General features: G+C 51.6%; 6 protein-coding genes across 6 annotated transcripts; 2 read left to right on the top strand and 4 right to left on the bottom strand.

Annotated features, from left to right (window-relative positions):
* Window positions 1–257: 257 nt before the first annotated feature.
* BKA58DRAFT_395578 (uncharacterized protein) lies at window positions 258–3,501 on the bottom strand. The gene is made up of 5 exons (XM_046171308.1): window positions 2,984–3,501; window positions 2,169–2,885; window positions 1,973–2,113; window positions 1,813–1,916; window positions 258–1,771 (listed from the first exon to the last, which is right to left on the bottom strand). The coding sequence occupies exons 1-5, from the start codon at window positions 3,041–3,043 to the stop codon at window positions 652–654; spliced, it is 2,142 nt and encodes a 713-aa protein (XP_046019736.1). The 5' UTR covers window positions 3,044–3,501; the 3' UTR covers window positions 258–651.
* A 453-nt stretch (window positions 3,502–3,954) lies between these two features.
* Window positions 3,955–6,711, bottom strand: BKA58DRAFT_114233 (uncharacterized protein). Its single transcript, XM_046163987.1, has 3 exons — window positions 6,154–6,711; window positions 5,825–6,063; window positions 3,955–5,742 (listed from the first exon to the last, which is right to left on the bottom strand). Exons 1-3 carry the CDS (start codon window positions 6,503–6,505, stop codon window positions 4,234–4,236), a joined length of 2,100 nt encoding a protein of 699 aa, XP_046019735.1. The 5' UTR covers window positions 6,506–6,711; the 3' UTR covers window positions 3,955–4,233.
* A 341-nt stretch (window positions 6,712–7,052) lies between these two features.
* Window positions 7,053–9,496, bottom strand: BKA58DRAFT_114213 (transferase family-domain-containing protein). Its single transcript, XM_046163986.1, has 5 exons — window positions 9,142–9,496; window positions 8,894–9,090; window positions 8,315–8,840; window positions 7,822–8,269; window positions 7,053–7,700 (listed from the first exon to the last, which is right to left on the bottom strand). The coding sequence occupies exons 1-5, from the start codon at window positions 9,299–9,301 to the stop codon at window positions 7,265–7,267; spliced, it is 1,767 nt and encodes a 588-aa protein (XP_046019734.1). The 5' UTR covers window positions 9,302–9,496; the 3' UTR covers window positions 7,053–7,264.
* Window positions 9,497–11,490: 1,994 nt separating this feature from the next.
* On the top strand, window positions 11,491–13,353 carry BKA58DRAFT_453775 (uncharacterized protein; the record flags this gene model as incomplete). The annotated part of the gene is made up of 3 exons (XM_046174486.1): window positions 11,491–11,550; window positions 11,614–12,752; window positions 12,834–13,353. The coding sequence occupies 3 exons, from the start codon at window positions 11,491–11,493 to the stop codon at window positions 13,351–13,353; spliced, it is 1,719 nt and encodes a 572-aa protein (XP_046019733.1).
* A 144-nt stretch (window positions 13,354–13,497) lies between these two features.
* Window positions 13,498–14,622, bottom strand: BKA58DRAFT_114185 (uncharacterized protein). The gene is made up of 2 exons (XM_046163983.1): window positions 14,548–14,622; window positions 13,498–14,494 (listed from the first exon to the last, which is right to left on the bottom strand). Exon 2 carries the CDS (start codon window positions 14,252–14,254, stop codon window positions 13,643–13,645), a length of 612 nt encoding a protein of 203 aa, XP_046019732.1. The 5' UTR covers window positions 14,255–14,494; window positions 14,548–14,622; the 3' UTR covers window positions 13,498–13,642.
* Window positions 14,623–15,495: 873 nt separating this feature from the next.
* On the top strand, window positions 15,496–16,401 carry BKA58DRAFT_114193 (uncharacterized protein). Its single transcript, XM_046163985.1, has one exon. It carries the CDS (start codon window positions 15,650–15,652, stop codon window positions 16,364–16,366), a length of 717 nt encoding a protein of 238 aa, XP_046019731.1. The 5' UTR covers window positions 15,496–15,649; the 3' UTR covers window positions 16,367–16,401.
* Window positions 16,402–16,682: the final 281 nt, after the last annotated feature.

The raw sequence follows: 16,682 nt of genomic DNA, 5'->3' as shown, positions 1-16,682 counted from the left end.
ATACGAGAGTCGATGAGAGTATATTCGTAGATTTTGTTGTGCAACTCGCCTGGGAGGCGCAGCAACGGTGAGTTCTTGGCATTGGCTTGTGTGCCGTAAGTGTTAGCGGGTCGAACGAACAATTCCAGCCACAGTTTGAAAGAAAGAAATTACACAAGGTCGTGCTTGTCGACGGCCTTGTCGAGGACTGAAGGCGAAGTTGCGACGTGATTCATCGTGTGTCTGTCCATTTGAGTTAAGTGATTTTTCTGGTGGAAGTCGGTTGATAGTTGTGATTGTACTGGATTACAATTGCAGCTGGAACTAATGAGCGATGGGTATGTAGGCCGAGCCGTGAATGTCATGACCCCAACGTGTTATTGCCTACCCACTCACAACCAAGGCTATCGTCGTGAACGCTAATGCTAATCGAGTCAGCTCACACATTGCTCCCAATCACTCGACAATACCCTCATGATCCAAGACACAAACCATAACTTTCGTATATGTCCAAAGAACACCGAACCAAAATATATGTACGTGAACAATATGTTACTAAACCGCACTTCCCACCCCGAATTTCCTCTCGTAAATGCAGAAGACAAAATCCGAAAACGCCAACGAGATGCCCTTATTGTTTATACACCGTTAGCAAATGCGTAATCCGAGGTGTTAGAAACCTCTTTCTTGGCTGAGAATCTCGTCAACCATGGGTTTTACGGTAGGCATGTAGCCTTGCATAACTGGGCACCAGAGCGCCTTCTTCAGCCCCAATTCTGTGGCCATGTAGTACATCAGGCGGTTTATCCATTCTCGCCTTGCTGCAATATCTATTCTCCTGGGCTCAACTCCATAGTCCAGAGAAGGTAGGTCTAGCGGGTGATCGTACGGGTGCGCAGGGTTGGGGTCGAAGATGTGATTCTTCTTCGCGTTCTGGTCCAAGACCGGCGTGTTCGATGGCGGACTCGCGCCAGGAGATTGGTCGCTTTCCGACTTGGACTGAATATTGTGGAGTTCGGAGAATGGCGGTGCCGCATCGTAAGATTCTAGGGCCGCCGACGGTTCGCTTGCGGAAGACGCGTTGGAAGCGGATGTGGCTAGATGTGGTGGCGCGTTGGAGGGTTGCGAGTAAGCCGGCGGTGGTGTTGGTAGGTGAGTAGCGCTCTCCGGATGCTTGCCCGCATTGCTATCCGGCACAAGACCAGAGCTGAGTACTGAATCCATTGTACCCAGGGGCCATATGCAGATATAGCCCCGCATGCCACAGATATCGGTGGCAGATTTCATATGTATCGGTACAGTAAAGCTGCCGAGTATAGAGGAACAGTTCTTCTCAATGACCTCGACCAAGCGAGCGGTCGCGACAGAATGATGCATGCGGAGATTTGCATCACTCAGAGCAGTAGGCATAGACTGCCCCGAGGCTTCTTGAGGACGAAAAAATAGGCAAGGGTCCCGGAATCTCAACATCCAATTCAACATCTCGAGCAAATCACGCAGAACAAGTATGCGGCTTGTACGATAGAAGCCCCAGATCCAGACGCGTTTCAAGCTCGAGTATATATGAATCTCTTCTGGTGCGCCCGGACAACCTAAGAAAAGCTTTTGCCACTTGGTGTCGTAGGTCGACCGAGCCTCTGGTGTGTTGGGTGTCATGTGGTAGTTCCAAGCTGGTGTAACATTTGCTTCCCAAGCTTGATAGTCGCTCTCTAGTTCGAGAGCGCTCTGTAAGAGTTCCTGCATGGCCATACGGTTGGTTGGTGGATTTGCACTTTGCTTGGTTTCGTGCCATCTAGCATGTAGCATTGCCGCTCGCCATATTAGGCGAATGACAAGGCATTAGAGTTCTTGTACAGACTTGGAAGATATCCGTCGACTTTGACCACGTCTCTCGTAGGTATTGCCGGGCGTCTTGCTGCTTGTAAGTTGCCTAGTAGCTGTCGCAAGAGGTTAGCCATCGCCGGGCAAGCTGTTCGTCTGTGACTGCGATTACCAGATGTGCATAGATGACTTCATAAAGTCTGGCTGATATGATATCGCTGTAGAACTCCTCAACCGTCCGCAATTGAAGCATAGCATTTGCGCCCTGGTTGTGAGCCAAGAATGTGCCTTTCCGCTGCACGCTAGTAAGATTCTGTTCATCACGTTAGAGATTGTGCATACCATCAAGCTATGTCGAACGAACGTACCTCGTAGATGCCCATCAGGTGTACCGAGCAAAGTGCAGCATTCGTGGCCGCCTGCTTCTTGTCCGCAATTGCCTTTGTCAACATCGGAAGGGCCCTCCCTACGCATTCCTCACCTAATGCTTGCGCATGAGAATCATTGTATCTATTAGCGAAGTTGACGTAGGATACTGCGTCAACAGCTGTCGCGATCAATGAGTTCTCCTGGGCGTCTTGATACAAGAGCGGGATGAAGGTCCAAAGGGCTTCATCTGGCTGGTCTGCTGGTCTGCTCGGCGAGTCGGGTAGCACAAAGTCGTATACAAAGCGCTCAAAAGCTCTTCTACGAAAATCCGGATTAGGCGATGGAGTGATAGTCAGCCGACTTAGATCGATGGTTGCGGACGCGACGCTTGATGATTCTTGAGCCGGGTCATCCACAGAGGCACCGGGAGAATGCACACTACCGCTGGATGAGCGCGTGTCATCCAGATGAGGTGGTGTTGACTCGTCGCTTGGTGGTGTTTTGATATAGGTGTTATTATAGGTGTTGCTGTAGGCGTTGCTACTTTCGGCAATAGTAGCACGTTGGTTTGACTTTGATCGCTTCCGCCATGACTCCTCTGCTCTCTGCGCAGCCGATGCCGTTTGGTTCCGAAAGAGGATGTCGGCTTGATCTCGGTACTTGCATTCATGACCTGCCTTGCTACACCGACTGCAAGCTGGCCTGCCCTCATCGCACTACTCTGGCATCAGCCTTGTCCCCATAATCGTCGTTGTCCACGGTGCAGTCCAGAGAATAGGACAATTCGAAGAACTCGACAGGGAGAGATGCGTACCTTGACTTTACGGGCTCTACAAGCCTCACATCCCTTACTGGGACGTCCGCGATAGGACATGCTTATGCTCTGGAAGCGATGAGGCGGTAAGAAGAAAGGGCGGCAAGCTCCGCAGTCGCTGCTGGTCAGGCTCAAGTAAGGTATCTACGAAGCAGACACTAGCGCAGGCATCCGATTGCACAGAACAAAGAACGTCAAGTCTAATAACTATGTCTCCCTTCCGGTCCGCGAATGTGCTGCGTGGTCATCCGAAGGGTCCTGAGCCAGAAGAGGCGTAGCGGCGATCAGGCTGAAACCCAGGCCACGCTTTTACGAGCTTGGAATGGAGCGCCCAGTGACTGGCGGAAGATGGACCATAAAGGTTGTCTGGCAGAGATCGAAGGGCATGGGGTCAGGCCCGGTGCTCGGGAAAACGGTGCTGCATAGTGGGTTGATGTGCCGTAGACTGCATAACTGCGTCACAAGCGACAGGCACCTATCGTTGCTGACTCAGGACTTAGTTGTGTCTTGGCACTCAGCGGCCTCGCACTTGCCGACTGCGACGATGCTGCAACACCACACGAGGCGTTCAACTCCATGCATGTTTCGCGGCACAGCTAGATAAGATTTAGACATCTCAGTGTCAAAGTTCTTACCGTTTCTGGATCGTGTTCTTTATTTCTCTCCTGAACTCCATTGTTAGTCTGCAAGGTCGATGCAGGCCGCCTACTTTCGAGCGCCTGAAATACGCCGACCAACAACTCCCGATACGCACCCGATCATCGCGAACACGCGATGCCAATGTTTCAACGGTCGTCTAGCAGGGAAAGATGGCATGTCATTGTCAACGGCTCCAGCGTTCGGAGGCCTAAAACCATGACATCAACTTGTCATTGGGCATTTGCAGAGTTGAGTAATCGGCCCTCTTCCAACGGGCGACTAGTAAGATTGACCTGGACCGCTCTGCGAACTTAGAGTTTGGGAACCACTATGAATTGCGGAGTATTCACGCAATCCTCTTTGACAGCTCGCATCTACTGCGAATTGCCAATGAGCTTGGGTTTTGGACATGGCGAAGTTTTTTCACCGGTGCCGGCAGCATAAAGGGGTAATCGCATACATTGGTAGACTTTGTTTCACGCTACCCCGAGTTTCAATATCGTCCACATTAACATCTGACAGGCGTCCGCACCAAAACCACCGGAGTAGCGAAGCCAACGCGATACACACATGCACAGACGGTAATCTTCAACGATGAGAATACGCTCATGCTATAGCTTCGCCAATATGTGCCTGCCACCATCCTCACTTCCCAACACAATTTCCTCGCTGCGCCAGTCCGGATTGAACGTTACCTTGTTGAGCGGGTTTCTGCGATGCGCCATGTCGAAAAGCTCTTCATACACCCTACCATCATTTCTGCCCAACGCACTGTTCAACAACCAATCTGGTATCGACCAGGCGTCCACCAGCTTCACCGCATGTGGTCTCAATTCGGCCATAAGCTCGATGATCCCATCCTGCAAAGCAAAGACCGACTCTGGCGGCACGGCCGCTGTCATGGTAAATGAGGAAGCGAATTGATCCAGGGTGTAAAGCGCGTACAGCCGGAAGCACGTCCGTAGCACGTGCGATGCGGGTGGAGCGATGGAGCTGAAGCTGTTGTAGAAGTTTGTAATCAGGATCTGCTCCGAGTATGCGCGGCTGAGGTTATGGAGTTGGATCATAAGAGGTGTCCACGGTTTCTTCTCAACAACACGTGCTTGATAAGCCCGATAGGAAAGATCAGCCGCGCGCCACTGGAACACATCGACTATGCCTTGGTCGTCTACAACTCCGTCTTTCCAGACATTTTGCGGTAAGCGATGATCTTTGTTGCGAAGGTAAAATTGGAAGAGTTCGTCTGTTGGATCCTTCGCTGGTGAGTTTGGATCTTTGACGGCGTCTGCCATCTTCTTGATGAGGTACGCAGCAACCTGCTGAGTGATCATCCAGTTGTCGCCTTCGACAGTTGGCTTGGAGAGATAGTCACCGTTCAGCCCTACCAGCCCACTCCCACCCCCGAAGCCATGGCCACCCATTGCGCGTCGACAGGTTTCGATACCGTCCGCAGCAAGCGTAGTACACAAGCTCTTCAGTCCTGAGCTTGCGCTGTGCAACTCTGCCAATGGTCCAAAGTCGCCTTTCTCGATATTCTCTCGCGACTTGTGGTACAGCTTGTACATGTACTCGCCAGTATAATGCAACGCGAAAGTAGTCGCAAGCAACGGCAAGATCCGTATTTGTACGGTAGGGTAGTCGAGGACCTTCATCTCGTCGTCTGAAACGTTGGTAGAGTCGCGGTCTTTGAATTGTCGCCGTATAGCGCAATATCGCACAGCGACGGTAACAGCCCGCGCAAGCACCAACCGCGCATGCATTATGATCTGCCCGCGAACGAAGGTCAGACTTCCATATACGACAGCCGGATGACCAGTCCGAATGAACGCGCCTGTCTCGTCCGAGACCTCCGCATAGCGGCTCAGCATAGCCGACTTAGGTACGCGGAAGTGGTCAAAGAGCATATAGCCATTATCCATACTTGCATACCCGTACTTCGGACCGATGTCGCCTACTGCAATGCCCGGCAAAGGCTGATGGGTCTTCGCATCCCGAATCTGCAGGATGAAGGTTTGCGGCCCGTGGGAGGCATACTCGAGTTTCTTATCCTTCCGGTCGGCCTTTCCTGATCTTTCGGCTGTAGAGGACGTTTTTGGCAAGAGCAACTGTGCGACCACAATCTATACAAGGCATGCGTTAGCGAACGCCCAAGGCAGACGTGAAGTTCTGGAACAGTCGCATAAGAAGGGGCTGAATACGTACTGCATGCGTGGCGGTCCTCCCCATCGATCCGTTCCACCATTTGCTCGCCGTGAGAGTAGGGCTGTGAATCTCGAATTCTTTCTCTATCGGGTCCCACCTTGCGACGGTTTCGAGGCCGCGTACGTTACTCCCATGGCCTAGTTCAGTTTGTGCATAGCAGCCAATGATGTCGTAATTGAGGATCTTGGGCATCCAATACTTTTGCTGTTCTTCGGAGGCTTGCTCGCGTACTGTTGTGACTGTGCGATGCGGTGCATGTCAGCTCCCAGCGCCCCGGTGGTACGATTATGCACGACGTCTCTCTCAGCTGCAACCTTCCGTTGACTCACCGAACATGCTCATATGCAAGAAATATGGGCTCATTTCATCAGTCAGATATTCCGCCATGTTGAGGTCTTCGTGGTCCCAGCCTTCTCGTCTCATCAATCTCTGGATAGCTTTCGCTCTGGCTAGCCCTAGGTGATACCGCTCTGGTCGCGATAAGTTCAGCTGCTGATCTTTACTGAAAAGCTTCTCCTTGCTTAACACGCGGAGGATCTTTTCCTGCCGCTTCAGGAAGTCATCACGGCCTAGAAGGTGCTGTGCGAGTTGGTGGACGTCAATGCCCGAGCCGTTGCGTTCGGCTTGGAGGGTTGCTGTGCCATCGTGCGCAGGCTTGAGTTGATCGGTGAAGTCTGCCATGATGCGATTGGCTGTTCGTTAATTATTTGCTTGACCAACAGAGTCAGTCGCAGGCGTTTCGAAGCGAGGTGTGCGAGCGCTGGTGAAGTCGACTGAGCATGCCGCCGGGCATTGGATACAAGCTCGCATCGTCAATGTCAATGCGCCGGCAATAACGCGGAGTTGTAAGCTGTATCACTGCCTCGGTATACGCGGATTATGCGTGGTGGGCAGAAGCCGTAGATGTCGCGCGGAGAAGGTTGATGGCGCAACGGTGCGGGGCGTCGAAATGCGGGGTCGCAGGGCCGGTGGCTTTGGAGTGGCAGCATTGCTATCGACTAGAAACATCTGACTAACGAACAAACATCACCAAGTTTACGTCAAGGCCGCTCGTTAACAATGCGATGTAGATCGGAAAGCATTATAGTATTACATGATCATGACCAGCGTGATCATAACACCACACGCCGATACGACCATACCCAAGCACCAGAAGAGCAATCATCAACGAAATCCTAACCAACTAAAGAAAAGCGCCCCCCCCCCCCCCCCCCCCCGATTTTGAGATACCACCCAATGCAAGCTAATTGTACAGGATATCAAATGTCCGACCCAAATCATTAACCGAAATCAACACCAGATAAACATACCCAATACCGTCATATCGAAACGAGATACCGTAAGCGTCATCCACAGTTTGGTGTACCGGTGCACCAAACTCGCATTACCCAGAAGAAGGCAACAGAAACATACCAATGAACAAACGATAGTGTTCACCGTTCATTCAATCACCGCGTCGGCCCAACAGCTCAGCCCGCCCTCTTCTTCGAGCACACGCGTCATGTCTTCTTCAGCAAGTCGCACGAGGATCTCAAACGGCGCCTCCTCTTGGTTCGCAGTTTGCCTCCGACGCGGAAGGAAGATCATACCGCCATCGCCCGGACCGTAAGATCGTCTGATGAACTCGGGTCGACCAGCCAGGGAGTCCTTGCCTAGATCGGTGCCAGGTATGCCCCAGCTGATATCAGCGCCGAAGTTGAGCCACGACGAGATGTATATGTCTGAGCCGAACTTCAAGGCTAGTGCGACCTCGGTGTCTGTAATCTGCTCGATTGACTTGAAGAAAGTTAGGTGGCGGTTCACCCATTCGTCGTCGACATCGAGGATCGTGCTCTTGATGGTGTTTATGACCTTGACGATTGTGGACTTGGTTACACTATCGTTATTTGTCAGCTGGATTTCTCAAACTTAATCGCGTTGCTCAAGATTTGGTGTACAAGGTTCAGCGCGCCACAAAGTGTGACGAGCGATGACGAGGTAGTAGGGGATAGACTCACCGGTCCTCTGCTGTAAGGTCTGCGACGTTCATTGTGCCTCGTGAGAACAGCGCCATGTTGCCTGTGTAGTCTGTGGATACCGGAGGTCGTTGCCGTCTTCGCAAGTCCGTCGCAATACCGATGCTAGTTTCTGTTAACCCGCACTTGGTCAAGCGATTTGCTCTAGCGCGGGTAACATGCGTCCAGACCAGGGCTGCAAGCACATTGCACATTGTCGGAGGAGTGTTCTCCGGAAACTGGGCGCGTAAAGTTTCCCTGTACTCGCGTACTCGTGATGCTGGAATGGCAAAGAGGCGCTGGGTACATTTCGTCTCTTTAGGCAAGGTTTGAAGATACCGAGGTGAGCCATCGCAATAGCAGTCTGCGCTGGCGCTGGCTTGTGGTGGCGTGATCTGCTCGTCAACTGCTTTCCGCATCAGAGACTGCTTCTCGGCGACGCTTTCCATATCTGGCTTCGTCAGTCATAGCTTGAGAATGCAGTGAGGAGTCTTACCCATGATTTTGTGCTCTTCGAAGAGTTGCTGCTTCGAAAGGCTGGAAACATTCTCGGCGAAGGTTTGCCAGAAAAGGGTGACGCCGGAGAAGTCGAAGACACTGTGATGCATGTACATCGAGAGCACAAGACCACCAGGTATGAAGAAAGCCTGAGTTCTCATTGCCGGTGCATCGCTCTTATTGAAGTCTACTTTGCCCTCGCCGTCTCTTGGAATACCAGGATATTCTGCGAGATCTTCCGGGACAAACATCGATGACGTGAAAGCACTAGGTGGCATGCCATCTCTTTTGAGCTGCTCGTAGGTATGTGGGAAGTTCTTCTCATGGTACGGGATCTGCTTCGACCGAAAGATACGACTCAGATGCTGGCTCGATATCTCCGCTGGGTAGTGGAGAGCAAGCTTACCCGCTTCTCGGTCGGCAAGTGTGAGAGTGCCAGCGAGAAAGGGGAATTTGTTTAGTGTGAGGCGTAGCCCAGCACTCAGAGATTGTATGGCATCTTCGGCGAGATTCTGGTCCGGAAACTGCGGATAGCGTCAACTTCTGCCAACACGACACATAATTCTGGAAAACATACTGGAAAGATACACAGAGTCTGTATGTAAACGCGCACTACATTTTGGTCTAGACATGAGAGATGAAACGACTTCATCGGTATGGGCGGGACGTGTGGTTTGGCCAGCATCTCGAGGAAGCGGGGAATGGTGCTAGTGATGGGATCAAAAAGCCGGCCGTTGCGCGATACTAGGGGTAATTCAAGGGACATGGTCGTGGCTTTTCCGATGTCAGTGTATATATACGAAAGCGATGAAGAGTCACACATACGACGAATTGGGTGAGCAAACACCCAGCATGTGAAGCACGAGATGATTTTACCCCCTTCACCGCAAAAGGCCCCATTGAACTGCGCCTGGTGTGACGGGAGGCATTGGCCCACTACGGGCCGAGAAGGACTATGACCGCATGCGGAAACATCTGTGCGCATAAGCCACGCTCATTCCCGCATTCCCCGCCTGTCTGCTTATTCGTGATTCACACTCAACCCTTGACGTGCGCCAAACGTGTCTCGTGCCGTCTTCCCCGTCCGCTTTGCTCGACCGTGCCTGAGTTACCAAACCTCGCGTAACGGATGAGGTGCAGCCGATGCGGCAACGTTCAGAGAGGGTTCCCGCCGACAAACGAGATGGCCACGACTAGGACCGTTCGTGTGCTTTGCTTTTCTTTTCGCCAGTCCTCGCCTTTCGAGGCTGAGGTTAGCCGACAACATGCAGCTCGAAAAACATCAATTTGCTATTCTGTGACGTCTATGCCCCTGGCGACAAGGGTGGGGCGCATAGGAATTGTCCTTGTTTGTGTCGACTGTCAAAATCAGGCTGTCATCCACGTCCTCCGATCGTGCTGTCGCTGCGGGACTCGTCGCGGCACAGCGTGACATTCCGATCGTATCTGAAATTGCGGGTTTGGCTGCTCTCCAACCTGAATGGCCCATGTGACCAGGATGCCACGAGGCATTGTTTGATCATCGATACCAAACTAACTGCAGGCAAATCAATACACCGGAAGTGTCGCCTTTCTTTAGTCGGTGTGCGCCTCAAGCAAGGCCAAATTGCAGCCCTATGACCAGGCGCTTGGATGCCTGTGTGCCCGAACCACTTTTGCGACTGAAATGCACCCGCGTTTAGCAGCGCAGAGCGTGTCATTGCAGCCTGGAGGGATCAGCGAAACCAAGGAGCCCGCGCTAGCACATAGTTGCTTTCAACGTCCCAGTCGATGTGAACACGTTTTTCATGACTGCTTTCGACAAAAACCAGTGTCGCCGTAGTACTGAGAGCTCACCGAAGCTAGCTGCCATGGTGATGCTCCAAATAGCATCTGACAGGTAGCGGTGTGATGTATATCGCCTCTCAGTAGGCTGTGAGAGTAAACAGTGATGCGTCATATGATCGGTAAGGCTCCTGAGGAGACACGTCGCCGGCGGTCCTTCGGTTAGTGGGTCGTTACCAGCGCGAAATGCCAGCAAATACCATCAGCATCGCTAAGGAACAATCAAACGAGACCCTTGTCGAGAGTAAGATGACGAAGATAGATGTCGATGCGGCTGCAGCCATTGTGGCTGACTGATGCAATAAGCCCCACGTTATGTGCGACGGTGCTGTCCAATAAGCGAAGAGCGCCCCATGCGAGTGCTTGCGAAAAGGAATTAGCAGGTCCTTCTGAGCAATCGGGCCCCTTCCAGGCAGCTGCATTGCGGAAATATTTGCAGAGCTATCGAAGGCTTCCATGCGCCTTGTACCCAGATAGCCTCTTGCATTGAGGGACTATCTATGCGATAGGAGTAAGGTTTGTAGGCCGTCGCACAGCGAACGGCGGTATGCATGGCCGGGTAACGACCCGAAGGAGCGTTGGATGAGTGAAAACAACCAAGTCCTAGTTGAATTGAACGTACGGGGAAGAGGCGCCCGGATAGAGTAAAGTTTGAAAGGTGGATCAGCATGAGCCTGATTCCATGCAGCCGCGTCAATCATGCGACCAGAAGAATGAATCGCATCCTTCGCGCAACACCATGACAGGGTGATATGAGTGTGGTGAGAATCTAGGCCCGACCCGTCGTGACCAGTCCGATGTGATGGTATTTCGAGAATTGCACGTTGAGCGCTTCCGTGCAAGACGCCATGCCGGTTGGTTGCAAACCTCTCTGCCAGTCCATTCACGGTGAAGGAGCAGTGGCCATTGGTGCAACGACTCGCGTAACTGTCGTCCTATCTTGTATTGAACGCGGGCGGAACAGCCGAACGGTATGTAAAACCTGTGCCGTATGCAACTAGGTGACGCCAGCAGTATCCTTGTCTGTGTCGTCGCCTACTTCTTATCGAGATTGCCCGCGACCTTTGGCCATCATTACGGCTGCGGGCGTGCGGCGGGGCCTTGCACAGCACTTAGCGCCGGGAGTGAAAGCGTTGCGGGGTTTCGCGGAATACTTCCCCGCGAATCTTGTGATACGATCGGCTAAGGAAACATAGTCTTGATGAAACCCCGCATGCGACTCGTTATATCCGAGTGTTTGCAGCCAGCTCATAATGTAGTACAACACCTCAATACCCAGGCACAAAGAGTGGATACGGAGTATTGGCGGTCAAATCATAGATGCTCGAGCCGGAACCGAGCACCACAATCATGAAGGACCGATGTTGTATGGTACCGAAGCACTCTGGACATAATGTGCTACCGAATAGTGTAAGATTCGACTTCCACTTTATGCGCAGATATGCTCATAACGTTGTGCTGAACATGTCTTAGCCTCTCTTTAGTCGGCTTCTCCGATTTGCCAACCGGACGACTACGCGCATAGCTATTAACGATGTTCGGTTGAACGTGCAGAAGACACATCTAGAGTTACTCTCGGATGTGTTGGCCTTGAGAGAGAGGCTTCTCAGCACGTTGACGAATGCGATTCGTGAGGCGCTGAATAGGCGGGAGGAGGTATACATCGCCGTCATAGCACCAGGAGGCTACGAATACACAGTAGCGGTATTAGCAATACTTGCCCTTGGAGCTGCTGTAGTACCACTGACTCCAGCCTTACCCGTAGAAGAGGCAGTCTACTTCATCGAGAAGTCAAGAGCAGTGCTGGTTCTTGCCAGCTCATCGAACATGAAAAAGTGTCGCGACCTGGAAATTCGGATTGCATCGATGAGTAACAAAAGCTTTCAAGCTGTAGTCATTCAACCGCCAAATGCTCGTCCTACCCTCAAGGCTGGAGAAATCATCATCTCTTCCGACCGTACCATGGATGAAAATGCGCCTGCCGTGGTCATTTTCACTAGTGGGACTACCGGCCCACCTAAAGGTGCAGTCATGCGAAGATCTTTTGTCTTCGACTGTGCACTCGAAGTGGCGGATCACTACCAGCTAATAGAAGACGATGTGGTTTTGCACGTTCTTCCGGTGCATCATGCGACGGGTGTCGGCATCAACTTTTTTCCATCTCTTGTAGCTGGTAGTTGTATCGAGTTTCGCAGCGGAGGCTTTGACGAAGAGCGAATGTGGGAGCGATGGAAACAGGGCGCTTCCGACACCAAACAACGAATTACTGTCTTCTCTGGTGTACCTACTATATACATGAGGATGAGACGGTACTATCAACAGCGAATAAGCAAGCTACCTGCAGATGAGATAGCAAAGTATGTCGCGGGCGCGAGACAGTTTCGAGCCTGCTTATGCGGAACATCAGCACTACCGCAGCCACTCGACGACTTTTGGAAGCATCTGATGCAAAAGCCGATCCTGCAACGATACGGAGCTACCGAGTTTGGGGCTATCTTCAAGATGCGCCTCGGCGACGAGTGCGTCCCAGAAGGTTCAGTTGGTGAACTCGCCAGCGGCGTTGATGCCAAGCTATCCGGAGGAGACGAAGGAGAGGTGCTCGTGAAAGCCCAGTAAGTCTTGCATGAGTCGGCTGATAAGTTGCGCTAAGCAAGTTTAGCATATGTTCTCAAAGTACCTGCGTGATCCTGAAGGAACTGCAAAAGCTCAATGATCGAGATGGATACTTCCGAAGCGGCGACATTGCGCGACGAGAGGGCAAATATTACTTCATTATCGGTCGGGGCGTCTCTAGATATCATCAAGTCGGGCGGATACAAGATCTCGGCTCTGGATGTCGAGCGCGAACTGCTCAGTCTGCCATATGTAGCTGAAGCCATGGTAGTCAGTGTACCAGACGAGGAGTACGGGCAGCGCGTCGCTGCACTGGTGTCGCTTCAGAACGAGGAAATGCCTGCGGAATTCTTGAGTGGCAGCGATGCGTCCCAGCACGCCTTGACGATCGACGACTTGCGACGAGACCTACGGGAAAGGCTAGCTGGGTATAAGCTACCCACGCTCCTGAGGATTGCAGATGGCGAATTTCCAAAGACAGTTACAGGCAAAGTGCAGAAAAAGATTCTTGGGCCTCGCTTCTTCCCTGCAGATTATCATTGGCGTCAAGAAGTACAAAAATGGGACGCGCGATCTCCGAAGACCTTGGCGAAGCTTTGATCTTTCGGGCTCATCGTACCGAAGATTCTTCTGCGCGTCATCTCGATTGAGCTGAATGATCAACGTATGGTCGCAATCGCGCATACACAGATGTTTGCGGTTCATTATTGCATGAAAGAAAAGTAAATGTACCATTCCAGTGCGGTGATGGTGGGCCCTTTGGTTGTCATGACGAGACAAAGAACTTTGGCAATGGCGCAGGCGCTGCAGAGAGTGTTCAAGTAGAGTAGCTGGTAAGATAATTATAAACAATTACCAGAGCTTGATCGCGTACAGGATCTTAGAACACTTATCTTCTTAGTGTTCTTAATGCTGCTTTGTACATCGAGATATCCCCTTGCTTCCTTCGAAGTTTTGCCTGCGGCTTTGCGCGTGGATGGGGCCCTGTTAGCATCGTCTCCACGAAGACGTTCGTTGCCTGCGATAGAGGTGTCCAGGTCCTGCTAGTTACAATCAATACTTTGACAATAGATCTCTTTGCGCGGCCCGTCAACTCTTTCAGCAGATTGCAGAAAAGCGCAATGACCTCATCGGTTGACGATGTTGCGTGCACAGAAGAGATCAGGATGTCTAACTCGAGAACGATGTATACTTCCCGACATACGTTCTCGAGCGTAGCCCCAAGGATCTCAAGCCACTCCTTCGCCGTGGTAGCGGTGCGAAGCTGCGTGCAGCTTAACGCCGTCGATTTCTGAGAGTGCGCTGAGTCGCCTAATGTAAGCGCTTGAGCGGCGAGTGACTTGAGAATGTCTAGCGGGTTCGGAATGCTGGTGGCTCGATCGGACAGTTGTGCGTTTACGGCCCAGAGCGTTGTGATGTTCTTGCTCTTCAACTCTTCAGCTACTCTAACGGCCGTGTCGCGCAAAGCCCCTCGCTCTTGGAAACTACCCTTGATGAGCATGAGTGACGGCTCTGAAGACTCTGCAAACTTTTTCAACGTCTGGGATTGCCAAAAGCATTTGGGACGTTGACCTGCTGAGTTCGTCGGCGCAGATTTCGTACCATAACGGCCTGGCGTGTAGCTTTTCAAGAGGATCGAATGATGATAGCTCTGCTGCGATTCGCACCATTTCCGAGAATTGCAAATCCGATACCTTGTCGTTTGTATCCACGAGTGAGGATGAATTGATGGCTTGGTGATCTATGTACAGTAAGCAGGCGTAGACCCTCATCATATAAACACCGTGGACATACTGATCATCATGCATTTCATCTCGAAGATAGTGCTTTCAGACTTCTCTACGCGATCAGCCATCAACTTCACGATGGTGTGCATTTGTCGCAGCTCCATTTGAGACCCGCGATGGCTAGCTGCTCGATATTCCGTGAGCCAGTCTCAATATTCTCCAGAACATCATGGTAACGTAACTCGGCAGGACGTGGTAACAGAATGAATGATGTGACGCAGAGTACCCTCTTGGCACCAGTCATGGGCACGGATCAAGAACCGGATGATTTGCGCGTACAATCCTTCCACGGCATCTGTCATCCTCGCAGTTGGGTATAAGATTGTCGCCAGTTCAATGCGAGGAAGGGCATCTGCGATACGGGCAAGGCCTTTTGCTATGCTTGTGATGACACCTTCATGGTTCAGAAATGCCTTGTGGTTACATTATCAATATTGGACCGATTCCGAGGCTTCATGCTATGTCATTTCGGGTCGACTCACTACGAAAAGAAACTTTATCGTGCCCCAAGCCAGAGCTACATACTCCGGATTGATGCTGCGCTAGTATGTCGAAGATGTTTCCGTAATGTATCAAGCGGCTGGAAAATCGTTCCAGCCATTTCCCAGCTTTTTGTTGCGAGAGAATGTGTAACTATCGCAGGCGGTCTTTACGACGTTTTCCAAGTCCTGCAAACTCGCTGACTGATTGGCAAAGTCAACTTTGCGCTTATCTTGCGTCAAATTGGAACCAAAATGTAGAATCGCAAGCTTGTATGATGCAGCTGCGCTGTTACCTGTTGTACTGCGAGATGTTAGTGAGGCGCTAATGCAGCTACGAGTAGCCTCGCCTCGGAACGCCTCCTTGGGTCGCACGGTCGCAATGGGGTACATACAGTGTATGAGGACACCCGATCCACCCTTCACTTAGCTGAGTCGCCATCTTACGTTGTTGTCGTTTATCTGGAAGAATTGGAAGTAAGCTTTCAGCCTCCAGGCTGCAACGTTCAGCTGCCAAGCATGTGGCTCGTGTCCCTATCTCGTTGCGGTTAGACCCTGTGATCTTACGTAGACACCTGTCATTGTGCGGGGTCTTGCTTCCTATCTTTCTGATTAGGTTACCTGTTGCAGATGTTCACCAGACCATCGAAAAACAGACTGGATCGAACAAGAGGTCCCGTTCGCCACTTCGATCTCATACCTTCCGGAGGCCCAACAAAGGCGAGGGACGGCAGCGACGAGGCTGAAGATTCCGATCACAAAGTTGGAGATCCTGACCACGAGGCCGAAGCTTCGGATCACGAGGCTGAGCATTTGAGTGACGATCAGTCTCCAGATGATTACGATGACGACAAGGAAACATTAGAAAGGGATGAAACCGGATTTCGCACCGAGGAAATTCACACACCGTTTCTAGATCCAAACGCCAACACCGAAGGCGATTCATTTCACAGCGGCCCAGATTTTGACCAGAAAGACATAGAAGACGCAAGAGAAGAGTACTCTAGTCTCTTGAAGAAGTTGACTATCTCCCGAGATCAAACAGAAGCTAGCAGCTTCGAAACAGACAGACTTTTGGCGATCGCTGTGAACCTGGGGGTATTCACGGATAACGATACCACGGAACCATTGCCGCCGCCGCCTCCTGGTCAGGGAAACCACGCTCTCCAAGACTATCAGATGCAACTTATGCTTTTGGAACAGCAGAATAAAAAGCGACTCCTCATGGCGCGGCAGGAACAAGACCAAATCGCCTCTGGCATTTCCGATCTGCCCTTTGCCCAGAACTCTCTCCCCACCAAGGTCCCCGAAGCTGTTCACTCTGCCCTGATGCCCGAAACTAACTAAATCCTGCACTCAGACCCAAAAGCAGCAGTAGCCTTGCATAGACATTCAAATATAACGCTCTCTCACTCACTAAACGAAGCGCGAAACAAGGCAGATCTGGCGAGTCAGCTTGTTCAGCAGGCTTTGAGAAATTGATGAACGGAGAAAGTACTACAGGAGACCAGAACAAACCATGCAGGTTCCAGCCCTCTCCGCTTCCAGGTACTTCATCTATTAGATGATGCAAACAGTACTGTTTTGTCTTCAAGAGCCAACTTGGACTTTCGGAAAGAATGGCAGACTGCAGCTCAGAGCAGAGTTACCACTAGTCGATCTG

This window comes from Alternaria rosae (assembly GCF_020736505.1).
Source record: "Alternaria rosae strain MPI-PUGE-AT-0040 chromosome Unknown BKA58scaffold_26, whole genome shotgun sequence".
NCBI classification, from domain to species: Eukaryota; Fungi; Ascomycota; class Dothideomycetes; order Pleosporales; family Pleosporaceae; genus Alternaria; species Alternaria rosae.
The sequence above is the reverse complement of the archived record's forward strand: the minus strand, read 5'-3'. Positions and strand labels throughout refer to the sequence as shown.

What these genes read in the sequence shown, in the direction of transcription:
- BKA58DRAFT_114213 (XM_046163986.1), bottom strand. Translation starts at nt 9,301, where the DNA reads ATGCGCACAGATGTTTCCGCATGCGGTCATAGTCCTTCTCGGCCCGTA. An exon ending in GTTTGCTCACCCAATTCGTC is followed by an intron (nt 9,091 to 9,141) that starts GTATGTGTGACT and finishes ACATCGGAAAAG; the next exon opens with CCACGACCATGTCCCTTGAA. An exon ending in CGAAGAGCACAAAATCATGG is followed by an intron (nt 8,270 to 8,314) that starts GTAAGACTCCTC and finishes TGACGAAGCCAG; the next exon opens with ATATGGAAAGCGTCGCCGAG.
- BKA58DRAFT_114233 (XM_046163987.1), bottom strand. Translation starts at nt 6,505, where the DNA reads ATGGCAGACTTCACCGATCAACTCAAGCCTGCGCACGATGGCACAGCA. An exon ending in CTTGCATATGAGCATGTTCG is followed by an intron (nt 6,064 to 6,153) that starts GTGAGTCAACGG and finishes CGCATCGCACAG; the next exon opens with TCACAACAGTACGCGAGCAA. An exon ending in GGAGGACCGCCACGCATGCA is followed by an intron (nt 5,743 to 5,824) that starts GTACGTATTCAG and finishes TGCCTTGTATAG; the next exon opens with ATTGTGGTCGCACAGTTGCT.
- BKA58DRAFT_395578 (XM_046171308.1), bottom strand. Translation starts at nt 3,043, where the DNA reads ATGTCCTATCGCGGACGTCCCAGTAAGGGATGTGAGGCTTGTAGAGCC. An exon ending in ACCTGATGGGCATCTACGAG is followed by an intron (nt 2,114 to 2,168) that starts GTACGTTCGTTC and finishes CGTGATGAACAG; the next exon opens with AATCTTACTAGCGTGCAGCG. An exon ending in TACAAGAACTCTAATGCCTT is followed by an intron (nt 1,772 to 1,812) that starts GTCATTCGCCTA and finishes GCTACATGCTAG; the next exon opens with ATGGCACGAAACCAAGCAAA.
- BKA58DRAFT_114193 (XM_046163985.1), top strand. Translation starts at nt 15,650, where the DNA reads ATGTTCACCAGACCATCGAAAAACAGACTGGATCGAACAAGAGGTCCC.
- BKA58DRAFT_114185 (XM_046163983.1), bottom strand. Translation starts at nt 14,254, where the DNA reads ATGCTCATCAAGGGTAGTTTCCAAGAGCGAGGGGCTTTGCGCGACACG.